This window comes from Microcaecilia unicolor, chromosome 12 (genome assembly GCF_901765095.1).
Source record: "Microcaecilia unicolor chromosome 12, aMicUni1.1, whole genome shotgun sequence".
Taxonomy (NCBI): Eukaryota; Metazoa; Chordata; class Amphibia; order Gymnophiona; family Siphonopidae; genus Microcaecilia; species Microcaecilia unicolor.
The window spans coordinates 20,042,366-20,059,763 of NC_044042.1; the positions used below are offsets into that span (position 1 = coordinate 20,042,366).

A 17,398-nucleotide genomic window follows, 5' to 3' on the forward strand; every position below is an offset into this window, starting at 1 on the left:
CGTTTTTATGGGCTGAACGGCTAGTGTACTAATATTCAGCGGAGATCAGTGGTGTAGCTAAGGGCCCCCCAACAATAGTGGCCAACCAGGTGGTTTTTTGCTTCCTCAGGCTCCCTGATTCCTGTCCCCGTGTCAGGTAGCTGAGCTCTCCTCCCTTCCTTCAGGTCCAGCCAGCTACATCTCTCCTCCCTGTTTCCAGCAGTGAGCTGCAGCGTGGGCAGTGTGCTGAAGGCAGCTGCTTCCGGCTGCCCAAGTCAGTTTGCTTCTTCATCCCACCTGTTCAACTTCCTGTGAGTGGGATGAAGCAGTGAGATGGACCGGGGCAGTCGGAAGCAGCTCAAGGAGGTTTGATTGACAACAGGAGCAAGATGTCAAAAAGGTGAAGCCATGGAGGTTAATCTCTCTTTCTGCTCCTCGCGCAGCCATAATATCGAATCCCCGTACCCTCAAAACAAAGCAAACAACTTATGAGCTACTTTATCCACATTCTTGTTCTTGTTGGTACAATTTTTATTTGATCCCAGTTATATTTTCAAACATGCCGGCTTGTGCAGCATATGGATGTATACAGAGGAAGTTTAATAACAGAATAACTTTTCATAGGTAGAGTAGTAATTTCCTATAAATTGTAATTAATGTGTCATTTGGAGGGGCTGGTTATAGGGACACCCTAGCACACGTATTTGTGCAGAGACGTTTTTTTCCTGGTAAAACGCCACTAAAACAGACATCATGTTATGAGAATCAAGTGCTCAACATTCAGAGTTTCTATCTATTTATGTATTTTACTTATTTATGACATTTATACCCCACATTAAACATGAATTAAATTGAAACCTGGAAGCATTTAAAATCTTTTTTCCTATGCCTAGATCAAAAAAGAAAGATGGTTTGTGGGAACTTGCTCCTTTTGTTTTGTGGAATGCAGTGGTTTATTATAAAAATGCACTTAATATTGTTTATTACTATTTATAAGAGAGATATTGAATAATGAGGGCAGTTTAAATGTGCCAACATTTTCCAGTTCTGTGGTATATATTTATTTCTTCTTCAAGTCCATTTGGTTGTAAAAGGCTTTTTTTTTCGGGGGGGGGGGGGGGGGTAATCTTTGCATATAGACGAGTCCCTGGAATAATGATGGCTAAAGGAAAGCAACAGTAGAACAGTTTGAGCTGAATGACATTTATGTTCATACAAAGTTAATTTCCACTGAAAATAATTAAATCTGTTAACTGCCTGCTGTGTGAATATTCCATCACTGTTTCATTATTGCTACAAAGTATTACATATTTAGGGCATATGGCTTCAATGTAGATTATTTAAATTTGTTTATCTAGACCTTACAATCAGATGGTATTACTTGTTAAACCCAAAGGCAAAATCTAAGGGTGGTTAAACAATTTGGTATAAACTGTGTTGTTTATGACTTTACTTGTTTTGCACTGCTTTGGGTCCCACTGGATGTTCAATGCCAGTCACCGGAAAGAGCCTGGCATTGAATATCCAGGGTTAGTGCCGATCATAGCACGTTGCCTCCTGCAGTCTGAATATGGGGCCCACTGTGTCCCACAAATGTTTTTTAACTTTTCATGGTCATCCAGATAATTTATTTGTGGGTTTTATTTTGGGGTAGAAAGTGATCTTGTATTTTGCTTCCTACAGTATATAATGCATTTTTATTTTTCCTGTGATGTTCTGCTTATAGAGAATGTGATTTCTTAGTGTTTCCTTTTCTAATTTTTGGTCCTTTATTCTGTAATTGGTGAAGGTTGGTCTGCATTCAATGAGTGACAAGAGATTTAAAAATGTCAGTGTTTCCAAAGTTTCCATAAATGTGAATGTGGTTTATATTGACACAGAAGACTGTTTACTTAGAAATCCATCATAAAGTTCACTCTAAGGCATTATTTGGTATAAAACACTAATCACACCTATATGCCTAGTGCCCCCCATGTGAACTCTGGGCCCTCCCAAAATGTCAAGTCTGGCTACACCCCTGGTGGAGATAATTGGCTGTCTCACGCTGAATATTAGTGCTTTGCCAGCTAAGCACTATTTAACTGGCCAGGAGCACTGAACACTCACTTAGCTAAGCTGGTTAAGTTTGAGCTGACCAGAAAAACCCTGGATATTCAATGTTGTTTACTGGAAACATCCCGGCATTGAAGGGGTCAGCGCCGATCGCGGCACTTTTGCAAGCTGCTTCCCATGTCTGAATATCGAACCCAATATAAATATCTCCAGGACAAGGCTATCCAGGTTTTGTTTTGAGATATTAGAGTAAAAATGCCACCTAAACTAATGTCATATTATTAGTCTTGATCCGCTCTAATTTTATTTTTTGCTTTTTATTAATTCTTTTTGATTTATGATTATAGGGATTCCCGTTTTAGCTGGTTTTTTCTTGACTTTTATGCACCATATTTGCCCCTTTACGAAGGTTTCAAATTAGGTATGTGCCTTTTATTATCTCATTTATAAATTTTTTTATACATATTTGTATTGAAGTTCGTAACCTATACCAGTGCCCTTGCTTTGCTGTTACGTGATGTCAGATTTTATTATGCTTTTATATATATGTTTATATGCACTGTCATACAATTGTTGCATTATATATACTTCTTTATATATATATATATTTTCTTATATATGCTCTTTTATGTACATGTATATATATATTATTTATATTGGACAGTGCGTAGCGATACGTTTATTCATGTAATTATTCTAGTATACTCTCTATGTATACCTAGTAATATTCCATATTTTATTAATTGTTTTTTGTCAATTTATATATTTGATATATTTTGCTCGTATGTGTGTTATATTTTATTTATTATGATCTATGATAATTATTATATATTTGTTCATTGTAGCCCCTGACGCAGCCCTAGGAGGGGTATTTACAAAGCACTTAGACTTACAAAGTTCTATAGTAACCTATGGAAGTTTGTAAGTCTAAGTACTTTGAAAATGAGCCCCTAGGTGGGCGAAACACAGCCTGTGTCGGGCGATTTGTTCATACACGGTATCTTCAATAAAATCTTTTTGTTGTGACATTGATCTGCTGGCTTTCTTTCCCATATTCAATGTTGTTTACTGGAAACATCCCGGCATTGAAGGGGTCAGCGCCGATCGCGGCACTTAAGCAAGCTGCTTCCCATGTCTGAATATCGAACCCAATATAAATATCTCCAGGACAAGGCTATCCAGGTTTTGTTTTGAGATATTAGAGTAAAAATGCCACCATTAATACCACCTTCTGGTTTTCTTTACAATTTGGCGAAATTCGCATTGACAAAATTTTTCCATGTTTAATCAAACGTACTACTTACAGGTGCAAGGAGCTGCAGTGGGAGCCATGATGGCTCCTGATGTGGCTAACCTGTATGTTGGATATTTTGAGAAAATTCATTTGTCAACTTCTCCATTTTCTCAATACATAGATCTAGAGAAAAGATTACTAGATGATGTTTTTTTTTTCATCTGGGCAAAGACTTTAGGTCTGGTGACCTGGTCAAAGAATTGGCACTGATACCCTCTTTCTCTATATATGTATATGTATATGTATATCTGTATTTTTTCTGTGTATTTATGTATCTTGGATGATACTTCCCCTTGTTGATTTACTGTTTACAGTATATGTGTTGTTGGTTTTTTTTTTTATTTGAATATACTGTGTTCAAGGCTCAACATGATTTTGGAGAACAAGTTTTGAGGTTTTATGATCATTTAGTACAAATTTTAGCATCCCCTTCCTTATTTCCAACATCAACAAGCCATTTCCTGCAAGCCACCTGGAAATATCTAGAAGAACTGAAATGCAGATTAGCATAAATATCAGTCCTAACTTTGCTCACTTAGCTGTGCGGGTGCCAGTACAGAATATTGGCCGGCATCCACATGGCTGTTGGTTGGGGCCGAAGCTCATCGCTTCTAATCCACCCTCCCCTCCCACCCCAGAGCACCTCCAATCCCCCCTCCTGCTCCATGAAACGTTTTTGATCTCTCTTTCACCCACCCTGAGTCATGATGTCCATTTTTGATGAGGAACCATGAAGGGCAGGAGTGAGTGGGGTTTGCTCCTGCCCCATGGACCACTTTAGACCACCAGGTCCAGTGAGTAGGCCTGAGGGAGCCTTCTGGGGCTTTGGGGAAGAATGGGGAGGGGTTAGAGATGCTTTGGGGGGACAGGATGAGGGGTCAGAGGTGCTTTGAGGAGTAGAAGGGGAATCAGAAGTGCTCCAGGGGGGCAAACAGGGGGGGGGGGGATGAGCTTTAGGATATGTGGACTCCATTTATGCGAGTCCTGGCTGAATATGGGCCGGGACCTGCCTACGTTTCAACAGCCTCTAGCAGCCTGACCAGTCTCAAATATTCAATACCAGTGTCCGCACATGGCCCAGAATTGAACATCTAGAGCTAAAGTAGCTGGTGACTGTCAGCATTAAAAAAAAAAAAATGCTGACTGCTGCCAGTTGATAATTACCTACTTCCTTTTCCAGTGGAATCAAATACGTACATTTGTGTAATTTAGGTACCATCTGCCCAGACAAGTTGGGGAACACAAGAGAACCTGGGCAGTGCTGAGAGTGTGCTAGGGAAGTGGTGTTTTTCCAGTGTTCATCCAATAAACACCTATTTTAATTTTGTTTTGCACTGGGGATGTTTATCGGTTAAAACCTAAGTCCTATTTATGACTGAACATCGTCATATAACTCTGCCTTTGTTTTGTTCATTACAGCCTCTGTTGTTCATGATTTGGAAAGAAATAATTTCTTCAACAAGAACATCACAAAAGCAAGACTATTCCTTACTGTTCATGATGCTGTGCTGTTTGTTTTACAAAGAAAGGAGATTGCCACTAGGAGAGAGAGATCTGAAGACAAGGTCAGGTGCATCCCTATTGAGCAGGACCCATAGGTGATATTAAGGGTCTCCTCCCGAATGCTGCATCCTGTACCACCCCTGACCTGCCCATTTTTGTTATGGGCGGTCAGAGGTGAAATTCAGTGGCACTGCCAGTTTAGTGTCGCTGAATATTGGGGGGTAGGCAGCTACAGGTGATTTAAGCAGGTAGGAGCCTCTCCTGCCTGCTTAAATCGCTTTGAATATTGGCTGGTGCTTCAGTGCATTTACATGTGTAACTACAAATTAGCACCAATTAAAGCCACTTAAGGGCTATTATTGGTATGTAATGCCAACCATTCTGTAACTTGTGCACCCAAATGTGCATGCTAATCGGAAATCTGGGCACCCAACTTTATTGAATCTGGGGGTAAAAATGTAAGCATTGCCATACTAGGACAGACCAAAGGTCCCTAAAGCCCAGTATCTGGTTTCCAACAGTGGCCAATCCAGGTCACAAGTACCTAGCAAGATCCCAACAGAGGAGGAAAACAGACCCACAGGAATGGAGGAGGGAAGGGAGAAAAGGGCATCGGCCATGGGTGGCTGCAGTGCACTACTTTTGGTTGGGCCTGGGGTGAAAGTGGGTGGGCCTATGCCCCTGCTGCAGCCTTATCCATGCCCTCTGCATCTTAAGGTGGTCCATCTAGGAAGAGCCTGGCCAGGAGGCAACATTTTCACCATCAGAGCATATGACCAGCCAGAAATTCCTTTATGTGGCTGATAGGAAAAGGGAGATGGGGGATGGGAAATAGTGCAGTATACCTGAAGTATACCTGACTCTTCTTCCCCCTTTTCCTCTCTAAAGTTCCCCCAACTGTACCTACCATACATATACCTCATTCTACCACAATATCACTTTGTATTCATTCATACCATGTATTTGTTCAGACCGTAATCAGCAACGCCGTTATCGGTTATATGTAAGCCACATTGAGCCTGCAAAAGGTGGGAAAATGTGGGATACAAATGTAAATTTTCCAAAACCAATACAATCAACAATATTAAATGTTCCAAAATCGATACACATGTAACAAATAATAATAATAATAAAACTTTATAGTTTATAACTAAAATTGTAGGACACTGGTTAAACACTTTTGAATATCGACCCCTATGTTACTATATTATTGTCACAGCTGGGCATGCCTTAATACTGCCTCTCTTCCACCAATGGCTTAACTCTACCCATGCTGTCTAGTTTTAGTGTGCAGTAGCCTTTAGAGTGGGTCTGCACTGACATCTACAGTAAAACCCTTGCAGGCTACTTAATGCAGCTTAGTAAAAGGGCCCCATAGTTATGAAACTGCAAAACTCTGCATGCAATTTTGTATCCAGGCCTAATGATGCCTCCATTTCCGCTTGTTGTTGATTCCCATGTATTTTTACCCCCAGAAAGGGCGGGCAATATACCCAGGTAAAAGTCTTTGGATTATTGCCCTTCTTATGTTTTATAACTTTGGTTCAGCTTCTGAGCATGAAATTATAGAAATCAGTTCAGCATTTGGGCTGTCTTGGGATTTTTGCAGGTTCCCACAGACATCAGATCAACTGTGTCCAAATGTTTTAATATACTTGAGTCCCAAAACTGCTCAAACAGCAATGTTTAGAAGATATTTTGTTTACATATGGTACAAAAGACAGTGCAATACAATTTCCCCAAATTCTATAAATGGCATCCAAAGATGTGAGCCAAAGCTTGTGCACATTAAGCGGCAGTGTGCACAAGTTAATTAGTTAACAAGTCAATCAGCATTGATAATTGACCCCTACTAAGCAATTATCAGCACTAATTGGACGCTATGCGCATATCCTCCTTATGCATATTCTGGAAAGTAACGCACTATATTCCAAGGTGCTCAACCATAAAAGGCACACGATGAGGGGGCAGTGTCCAAAATATATGCACGCTGTTATAGAATCATACCTAATTGCACAGATAATGGCCATACATATGTGGGCCTGTTCTGAGCAGGCCTAACTGCTGGTGCATACATTGTTCAGTGATTCTGTAGAACACGCTTTTCAGCATAGTTTCCCCCAAACTTTTATTGCTGCTTAGATGAGCTTCAAATATATTGAGGACCTCAGATATGCTGGAGGGTTTAGGATCCTGCTCTGCTCAGAATTTTGGTGATTAGACCATGGTATAAACAACTGTTACAACCGGTATTGGACCTCACATCCCTTACTAGGGGGCTTTGTGCTTGGCCCTAGATCTGGGATGTCTACCTTATGCAGAGCTATAGGTCCCTCACTGGAACACTAAAGAGTGTTTTAGACCATTGGCCAAGTGGTAACAGCTTAGATCTGAAGGTGAGTGACCAGGGTTCAATTCCCACCTGATCTACAGCTGCCCTACTCCCCCACCCCTGTGCTACTGTTTTGGAACTGACAACTGGACCTTGTGGACAGATGTGCTTGGGGAAGAGGTATTTTAGGTTGAATATTGGCAATGGACTACATTGGCTGTTTGGTCTTCAGAAGGGTGCCTTAGTTTCTGTGCCAAAGTGACCTCTTGGAAACTCTCCTTTGCCACATTGAAAGATGTCTTATAGTCTGGTGTAGACTAGGTTAGTTGGTTGCTCTCTCACTCCTCCTGGGAACCTCATTGTTGGGGTTTGCAGACTGTAGTTACCTATCCCCTGGAGATATTTGCACTTCTTCACTCGGAGATATATATGTTCTCCCCCAAAGGCAGTAGTACAGATGCCCGTGAGTTACAGATTCAGAGCAACTGTAGAGGCCTAATGATGAAAACAGGTGACCTGTTGTTCAGGGTGATGAGTTATCCCAAGGAAACCAAATGTGTTAGCCACATGGGGTATATATGCAGAAAACGTTTTTTCTCTTGCGCGGAAATGGCAGCCACCCTGCATTCTGATGATGTCTGAATTCTGCATCAAAACTTGCACTCTCAGTCGATGGTGGCCAAGGTGAGTGGTATTTGTTCTTTGGGGTTCAGACACTGTGTTGCTATGTTGTGATGTAATTAGGAATTCAGATGGATGCATGCCTTCAGTACAGCCTGTTCACTTGCATTCTGTCTTTGCTATTCTGCCATACACTCATCTGACTTCTCCCTGCCCTGCTTGTGTCCATTTCTCAGTTCCCAATCACCTTCTGTCCCTGACCCCTCACCCACTGCTCCCCTCCCTGAGTCTCATGTGTTGTTTGTGTGTCTCTGTGTATAGGTGTGTTTTGGGTTGTCTGGCTGTACCTACAGCTATTTGCCTGCAGACTATGTCTGCGCCGTGTGGCTGCTGGAGAAGGCAGGCGTGCTATCCATATCATTGCTGCAGCACTTCACAATCTGCAGTTCGTGCACCTCACCCGATAGCCAGTATATACACTGAAAACCCGTGATAGGAAGACCACCAAATACCACTATGGGCAGCTGCAGGCAGATATGGAGATCAGTACTTGGAGGAGACAAGCCCTGCCCCTGGCTTCCCTGTACACAGGAACATGGCCACTTCCCATGGGAGTTGGTGCAGGCCTTAGGTAGCCAGCCACCTCACGTTGCATTGTGATATTCATGGTCTGAGCAGGCCTACTCAGAACAACAGCAGACCATGACTGCCTTGTATGAGTTGGCAGGCCCCCAAGGCAGGGAGGGTGCTAACAAGACTCAGTGGATATGTTGACACATATACAATAGATGAATGTCTCTACAATGTCCTAGGTAGGTGACCATTAGGGTTGGCAACTGGATTCAAAGTCACTTGACTGGTTTGATCCAGTCCTGACTTGACCCCATTGCACACAGGGACTTGTAGTCTGGTTTTTCTTAGGGAATGCAATGGGAAAGCAGAAGTACAAATTCCTGCATGCGATAGGGTAGGCCCAGGGCTGGAGCAACCTTGTCAGGTGAGTCTGGGTTCAGTTGGAAACCCTAGTGACCATGGCTATCTCTTGGGAACATGGCTGCAGAAGCCCATTGTGCCCCCACAGGTAAAGGCTGAAGAGATGTACAATGATGTTTCATTCCCTAGATCTGTTGGGAGGGGGAGCTGCACAGGAGCACCCAATATGTGAAAGTTGTATAGCATGTTGCATTAACCTTGCCCTGAGGTGCCACATCCCTGAGTCAGGAAGGAAAGTGACAGTGCAGATGAGGGAGATGAAGCACCTCAGAAACAGACCCATTTTCCCCACCCCGCTCCAGCCCTTCCCCCAGTAACACAATTAAACGTTGGACAACTGCCTTTAAACCAAAGCCAAAATTATCCCTTCCCCCTCCCTCCACAAAAAACAATGTCCTCTATGAGGACATAGAGAGTCAGTACCCAAGTTATTATCTGGTGGTAGCATCTGCCATAGGCCACCCGTGAGGTGGACGATCCAAATGAAAGACAATGGCAGCGATATGCATAACAAGGTCCCTGAGAGAGGCAGAATCCCTTCCAGCACAATGTCCCTGAGGCCACTGGGGAGGGAGGCATGCACCACAGATGGCCCTCACTTTAGGCTTCTCCCACGGCCATGCCTTAGTCCCCGCCCATCACTTCTATGACTGGTGGACAGCTGGCTATGGAAGGGCCCAGGGATGGAGGCCTGGCAGCTGGAGACCCGGCAGTGGGGAGGCTGGCTGGGGGCTATAGTACTGAGAGGGATGGAGGATGGGTCTGGTGATGTAGCTAGTCTGAGGACCTGGGGGAGAAAGGTGGTGAGGGTCATCTGGATGCCCTCCAGGGCATGTTGCGTGCTCGCTTGGCTTACACAGGGAGGTGAGGCAGGAGAGACATTCCTCCTTAAATATCCTTCTGGCTTTCACCTTTCCAATGAGGGTGTCCAGACGCTGATTGAGCCCTGTGACCTCTTACCTGAGCAGGCCTTGATCCTGGTGGATGTCATGAGTGGTGCACACCAGGAATGAGTCAGGGTGGCCTGGATCTATTGCAGGGCTCTCTGCCTCACCCATCTCCTCTTTCTCCTCCATGGGGCCTGGGAAATCCTGCCTTTCCAGCTCCTTCTCTGCCTCAATGTCTTCAGCCCCCTCCACTTCCTCCTCCTCTTCCAGCTCTGATGGTGGTGGGGGTGATGCTGCTGCTGCTTCCTCCTCCTTGGGAGTTTGGCCTTGGGCAGCTTGACCATCTGCATAAGGAGATAACATGTCACATGAGCAAGGGCAGACTTTGGTATGTAGCCACATAGCAGGAACCAGGCCCAAAGAGGGCTGAGAGGGACACATTTGACATGCTAGATAGATATGACCATACAACTCACTGATTAGCCATACGGAAGATGGATCAACAGCCAGGGGACCAGTTCCCTGGCAGTACAGGCTGAGACATTAATTGAGCAGATATGTGATTTGCAGAGGCTTTTATCAGCTGCCCTGGACTCTTGTCCTTCTTTTGGTTGCCTTCCATGCATGTTCCCTACACCCCAAGAAGATTATATCCAGGAATAGCCAACATATTAATGCTTGTAATTGGTTCATATGGCAGCCTGGAACATTAATTTCCTGACCTCAGTACTGGCTGTGAATAAAGCCTGGGTGTCCATTGTTTTGGGGGACAGGAAGTGGTTGCAGAGGACCTCAAGGACAGGCATGAGAGGGCTTCTGGCAGGCACACACAGGACAGGCTGTTTCCATAGATCGTGACAAGAAATCCACCTTAGTATTCTTCTCTGCTGGTTGGAAGAGTAATTGAAAATCAAAACGTGAGAAAAATAAGGATCATGAGGCTTGTCAAGGATTAAGTCAGTGAGCCTCTTCAAGGTATAACAGATTTTTGTGGTCAGTAAGCACGATGAAGGGGAACTTGGCCCCCTCAAGTAGGTGGTGCCATTCCTCCAGTACTAACTTGATGGCCAGTTGTTTTTGATCCCCAATGGTATAGGTCTTCTTGGCAGGAGAAACTTTCCATGAGAAAAAGGCACAAGGGAGCAGTTTCCCACTGGAGTGAGACTAGGATAGGATGGCGATGGTTCCAGATGCAGAAGCTTCTACCTTTTCTCGGGATCAGGATGTTAAAGAATCAGAGCAGTCATAAAGGACTGCTTAAGGCGGTCAAATGCGGGGGTTCACCTCCCTTCGAGTAAGGGCCATCAGAGGCACTGAAATGGTAGAATAATCCAAGATGAATTGTCGATAGTAGTTGGCAAACCCCATGAATCTCTGGAGGGCTTGGCGGCCCAAAGGCCGAGGCCAGTCAAGAATAGCAGACAGCTTGACCAGGTCCATATGCAGCCCCTGATCTCAGATGATGTACCCCAGGAAGGGTAACTCAAGGTGCTCAAACACAATTTGGCAAATAACCGATTTTGATGCAGGTGGTGAAGCACCAACTTTGTGTCACCTATGCTGTTCCAGGGATTGGGAAAAGATCAAGATGTCATTGAGGTAAACAAGCACAGATTTGTACAATAGGTCCTGGAAGATTTAATTGATGCAATGCTGGAAGACAGCAGGAGCATTCACGAGGCCAAAGGGCATGACAAGATATTCATAATGCCTGTCCTGGGTGTCTTCCACTCATTACCCTTTCTAATACGAATGAGGTTATAGGCGCCCTGCAGATCCAGTTTTGTAAAGATACAGGCTCCTTGGAGTCAGTCGAATAGATCATTGATAAGCGGTAGGGGATATTTGTTCTTCACAGTAATAGCGTTCAAGCCCCAGTAGTCAATGCACGGCCACAGCCCCCCCCCCCCCCCCCCCCCGTCCTTCTTGCACACGAAAAGAATCCAGCTCCAGCCGGAGACTTAAAGGGGCATATGAACCTCCACTACAGATTGTCCTTGATGTAGGCAGAAATGGCTTTGGTCTCAGGGTGTGAGAGCAGATGAACTTTGCCCTGGGGGAGTGTCTTCCCAGGTAACTATTCAATGGGGCAGTCATAGCTTCGGTGAGGTGGGAGTTTCCACCTGTCATTTAGTGATGACGTCAATATATTCTTGCTAGGCCCGGGGTAAGGTCTGTCTGACCTCTGGCTCATGGATGGCCACTGGCTTGGGAAGTGTAATGGAGTCCAAACACCATCCCCTACAGGACGGAACCCCAAGCTGTTAACTGGTCTTCTTCCCGGTCGATCTGGGGGTTGAGCAGTAATAGTCGAACATGAGGTATGAGTTCAACATAAAAGGTGTTTATTTACAGAACAGTCTTGGTCTTGTTACCTCATAGGGCTGGGTCATAGCAAGGATAGTCCTTTGCGGTTCAACAAGCAATTATTAATATTTATGTTCACGTACCCTGGGTTTCTTCCCAGAGCCTGAGTCCGTTCAACACGGCGGTTCAGCAAGCAGCCATAAGCCAGCCTCTAGCAGTGGCTCAAACACAGTCCCTGACTTCTCATCTGGGGGTGGGCTCTAACTTCAACACTCTAACCATCAGTTAAGCAATAACAGCGGTTCCAGTACTCTTGCACAGTTCAATTAGACAACATTAATATTCCAGCACTCTGGCACAGTTTAATTAAAAGTAGTCTGGCTTGTCACAGCCCACTACATGTTCTCGTGGCTTTACCCTAGCCATATACCTTTACTTATACTCAAGGCTTCCCTTAGCCACACAGCATATAACATGTACTCAAGGCTTACCTCAGCCACACAGCATAACATGTACTCAAGGCTTACTTCAGCCACACAGCATAACTTGTACTCACTCTTACGGTAATTCTCAGCCAGATCACCACAGCTCAAAATGCAGTCAGGCAGGTCACACTCTGCGCTCCTGTTCTTCCTCTTCTGGTTTTCTGTATTGCGACCGTCCTCCTTGTGAGGCCTCTCTTGCCAAGGTCTCTGTATCGGGACCTTGCTCCTCCTAGGCTCTCTCCTCCCGGGGCCTCTCCCTTCTGTTCTAGCCTAGAGCTTTAACTCCATACACTGTGAAGCCACTCCATCCTTGGCAGACAGCCTCACTTCTAATGCACTGTGACCTGCCACAGTAGTTCTGCAGTTCAGCCAGGGACGCAGCAGGTCCAAAGCCACGTGCTGTAGGATGACTGAACTGCAACTCCCCACAGGGAATATCTCTAGGGACATCAGCACTAGGTCCCTCACTGCCGGGTTTATGCATGGAAAAGGCCTTCTCCGAGGACAAGCAGGCTGCTTGTTCTCACTGATGGATGACGTCCACGGCGGCCCCTCCAATCGGAAACTTCACTAGCAAAGGCCTTTGCTAGTCCTCGCGCGCCCATGCGCACCGTGCATGCGCGGCCCTCTTCCCGCCCGAACCGGCTTGTGTTCGTCAGTCTTCTTTTGTCCGCGCTCGGGACGGTCGTGTTTTGCGCCGTTTCGTGCCCCTCAAAGTTGACTCTTGCGCGTCTTCACGATTTTGTTAAAAAAAAAAAAAAAAGAGAGACCTTTCGGTCTTGTCCCTTCCCATGTGTCCAGTTTGTTTTCCCCGACGTAAGTTTCCTTTAGCTTCGGGGTAGGCCTTTTTTGAGGCCTCGGTACAGCTTTTTTCTCTCCCTATTTTTGGTGCCCTTAGTCGCCATTACGAATTTTGATTTCGCCGGCGTGATTTTTCCGCCCATGTCATCGAAGTCTCCCAGCGGCTTCAAGAAGTGCACCCAGTGCGCCCGGGTAATCTCGCTCACTGATAGGCACGCGTCGTGTCTTCAGTGTCTGGGGGCTGGGCACCGCCCGCAGGCCTGTAGTCTTTGCGCCCTTTTACAGAAGAGGACTCAGGTAGCGAGATTGGCCCAGTGGAACGTCCTGTTCTCGGGCTCTTCGTCGACAACAGCACCGGAGTCATCGAGTGCATCGACGTTGGCAGCATCAAGACCTTCGACCTCGGCATCGACTGCATCGAGGTATCGACCCTCTGCATCGTCGGTACCGAGACATCAAAAGGCTGCGTCGGTGGTACCGGGACCTCCACTGTTGCTGATGTCGTCGGACGGTGGTGCTTTGACTGGAGTGCAGGTGAGGGCTGTCCATTCCCCTGCTGGTGGCGGTGAGCCTTCGGGTGGGTCTCCCCTTACCCTGAGGGCTCCTGTGGTACAGCCCCCCCGAGACCGACCTTCTTCGGCCTCGGCCCCGAGGAAGCGATGGCTGGATTCTACGTCCTCCTCGTCGGTACCGGGAAGCTCCGGTGACATGCTTCGTTTGAAAAAATCAAAGAAGCATCGACACCGGTCTCCTTCCCGCATCGGTACCGAGAGCTCTGGGTCGCCGAGGGAGTCGGCACCCAGTAGGCATCGGCACCGGGAGGACCGCTCACCCTCTGTTCAGGAGGTGTCGATGCGCTCCACCTTGGACAGCCCGGAACAGCCTCCACGCCCGGAACAGACTCTGACCTCGATGCCTGCATCGGCTTCCATGTCTTTCTCCACAGCCGCTCTGCACGAGAGTCTCCGGGATGTTCTCCCAGAGATCCTGGGAGAGCTGTTGCGCCCTTCCCCTCCGGTACCGGGGGTGCTTGCGCCACCGGTACCGTCGAGTGAGGCGCCGGCTGGCCCCTTGCCCGGGGTGAGGTCTCCGACATCGGTGCCGCTTGCGGTACTGACTGCGGCCGCCTCCCAGGAAGGCTCCCCGACGACGTCGGCGGAGGGAGCTTCGCCGGTGCTGGCGAGGGAGTCTACCTCTCGACGCTCCCGCCGTGGCCGTGTTTCCATGGAGTCGAGCCGGGCACAGTTTCAGACACAGGTTCATGAACTTGTGTCTGATACCGATGGTGAGGCCTCGTGGGAGGAGGAGGAGGACATCAAATATTTCTCTGACGAGGAGTCTGATGGCCTTCCTTCTGATCCCACTCCCTCTCCTGAAAGGCAGCTTTCTCCTCCCGAGAGTCTGTCTTTTGCGGCCTTTGTCCGGGAGATGTCTTCGGCCATCCCCTTCCCGGTGGTTGTGGAGGATGAGCCCAGGGCTGAAATGTTTGAGCTCTTGGACTATCCTTCTCCACCTAAGGAAGCGTCCACAGTACCCATGCATCATGTCCTAAAAAAGACATTGCTGGCGAACTGGACCAAGCCTCTAAGTAATCCCCACATTCCCAAGAAGATCGAGTCCCAGTACCGGATCCATGGGGACCCAGAGCTGATGCGCACTCAGTTGCCACACGACTCTGGTGTGGTGGATCTGGCCCTAAAGAAGGCTAAGAGTTCTAGGGAGCATGCTTCGGCGCCCCCGGGCAAGGACTCTAGAACCTTAGACTCCTTTGGTAGGAAGGCCTACCATTCTTCTATGCTCGTGGCCAAAATTCAGTCTTACCAGCTCTACACGAGCATACATATGCGGAACAATGTGCGGCAGTTGGCGGGCTTGGTGGACAAGCTCCCTCCTGAGCAAGCCAAGCCATTTCAGGAGGTGGTCAGGCAGCTGAAGGCGTGAAGAAAATTCCTGGCCAGAGAGGTATATGATACCTTTGATGTTGCGTCCAGGGCCGCTGCTCAAGGTGTGTTAATGCGCAGACTCTCATGGCTGCGTGCCTCCGACCTGGAGAATAGGATCCAGCAGCGGATTGCGGACTCCCCTTGCCGAGCGGACAATATTTTTGGAGAGAAAGTCGAACAGGTGGTAGAGCAGCTCCACCAGCGGGATACCGCTTTCGACAAATTCTCCCGCCGGCAGCCTTCAGCATCTACCTCCTCAGGTAGACGTTTTTATGGGGGAAGGAAGACTGTTCCCTACTCTTCTGGTAAGCGTAGGTACAATCCTCCTTCTCGACAGCCTGCGGCCCAGGCTAAGCCCCAGCGCGCTCGCTCTCGTCAGCAGCGTGCGCCTCAGCAAGGCCCCATGGCTCCCCAGCAAAAGCAGGGGGCGAGCTTTTGACTGGCTCCAGCAGAGCATAGCCGACATCAACTTGTCAGTGCCGGGCGATCTGCCGGTCGGGGGGAGGTTGAAAGCTTTTCACCAAAGGTGGCCTCTTATAACCTCCGACCGTTGGGTTCTTCAAATAGTCCGGCAAGGATACACCCTCAATTTGGCCTCCAAACCTCCAAATTGCCCACCGGGAGCTCAATCCTACAGCTTCCAGCACAAGCAGGTACTTGCAGAGGAACTCTCTGCCCTTCTCAGCGCCAATGCGGTCGAGCCCGTGCCATCCGGGCAAGAAGGGCTGGGATTCTATTCCAGGTACTTCCTTGTGGAAAAGAAAACAGGGAGGATGCATCCCATCCTAGACCTAAGGGCCCTGAACAAATATCTGGTCAAGGAAAAGTTCAGGATGCTTTCCCTGGGCACCCTTCTTCCCATGATTCAGGAAAACGACTGGCTATGCTCTCTGGACTTGAAGGACGCCTACACGCACATCCCGATACTGCCAGCTCACAGGCAGTATCTGCGATTTCAGTTGGGCACACGTCACTTCCAGTACTGTGTGCTACCCTTTGGGCTCACCTCTGCGCCCAGAGTATTCACCAAGTGCCTAGCTGTAGTAGCAGCGGTGCTTCGCAGGCTGGGAGTGCACGTGTTCCCCTATCTCGACGATTGGCTGGTGAAGAACACATCTGAGGCAGGAGCTCTACAGTCCATGCAGAGGACTATTCGCCTCCTGGAGCTACTGGAGTTTGCGATAAATTATCCAAAGTCCCATCTTCTCCCAGTACAGAGACTAGAATTCATAGGAGCTCTGCTGGATTCTCGGACGGCTCGTGCCTATCTCCCAGAGATGAGAGCCAACAACTTGATGTCCTTCGTCTCTCGGGTGCGAGCGTCCCAGCAGATCACAGCTCGGCAGATGTTGAGATTGCTGGGCCACATGGCCTCCAAAGTTCATGTGACTCCCATGGCCCGCCTTCACATGCGATCTGCTCAATGGACCCTAGCTTCCCAGTGGTTTCATGCTGCTGGGGATCTAGAAGACGTGATCCACCTGTCCACGAGTTTTCTCAAATCCCTGTATTGGTGGACGATTTGGTCCAATTTGATTCTGGGACGTCCTTTCCAAATTCCTCAGCCACAAAAAGTGCTGACTACGGATGCGTCTCTCCTGGGGTGGGGAGCTCATGTCGATGGGCTTCACACCCAGGGAAGCAGGTCCCTCCAGGAACGCGATCTGCAGATCAATCTCCTAGAGTTACGAGCGGTCTGGAACGCTCTGAAGGCTTTCAGAGATTGGTTGTCCCACCAAATTATCCAAATTCAGACAGACAACCAGGTTGCCATGTATTACATCAACAAGCAGGGGGGCACCGGATCTCGCCCCCTGTGTCAGGAAGCCGTCAGCATGTGGCTCTGGGCTCGCCGTTACGGCATGTGGCTCCAAGCCACATATCTGGCAGGCGTAAACAACAGTCTGGCCGACAGGTTGAACAGGATTATGCAATCTCACGAGTGGTCGCTCAATTCCAGAGTAGTGCGCCAGATCTTCCAGGTGTGGGGCACCCCCTTGGTAGATCTCTTTGCATCGCGAGCCAACCACAAAGTCCCTCAGTTCTGTTCCAGACTTCAGGCCCACGGCAGACTGTCATCGGATGCCTTCCTCCTGGACTCGGGGGAAGGCTTGCTGTATGCTTATCCTCCCATACCTCTGGTGGGGAAGACTTTGTTGAAACTCAAGCAAGACCGAGGCACCATGATTCTGATTGCTCCG

At 47.6% G+C, this 17,398-nt stretch overlaps 1 protein-coding gene across 1 annotated transcript in view; it reads left to right on the forward strand.

Moving 5' to 3' along the window:
- SLC26A8 (solute carrier family 26 member 8) overlaps positions 1 to 17,398 on the forward strand; it is a 181,841-nt gene that overhangs the window by 159,223 nt on the left and 5,220 nt on the right. Inside the window, exon 18 of the mRNA XM_030221729.1 lies at positions 4,745 to 4,890. Coding sequence (XP_030077589.1) covers positions 4,745 to 4,890 — 146 coding nt within the window. The remainder of the gene's footprint in view (positions 1 to 4,744; positions 4,891 to 17,398) is intronic.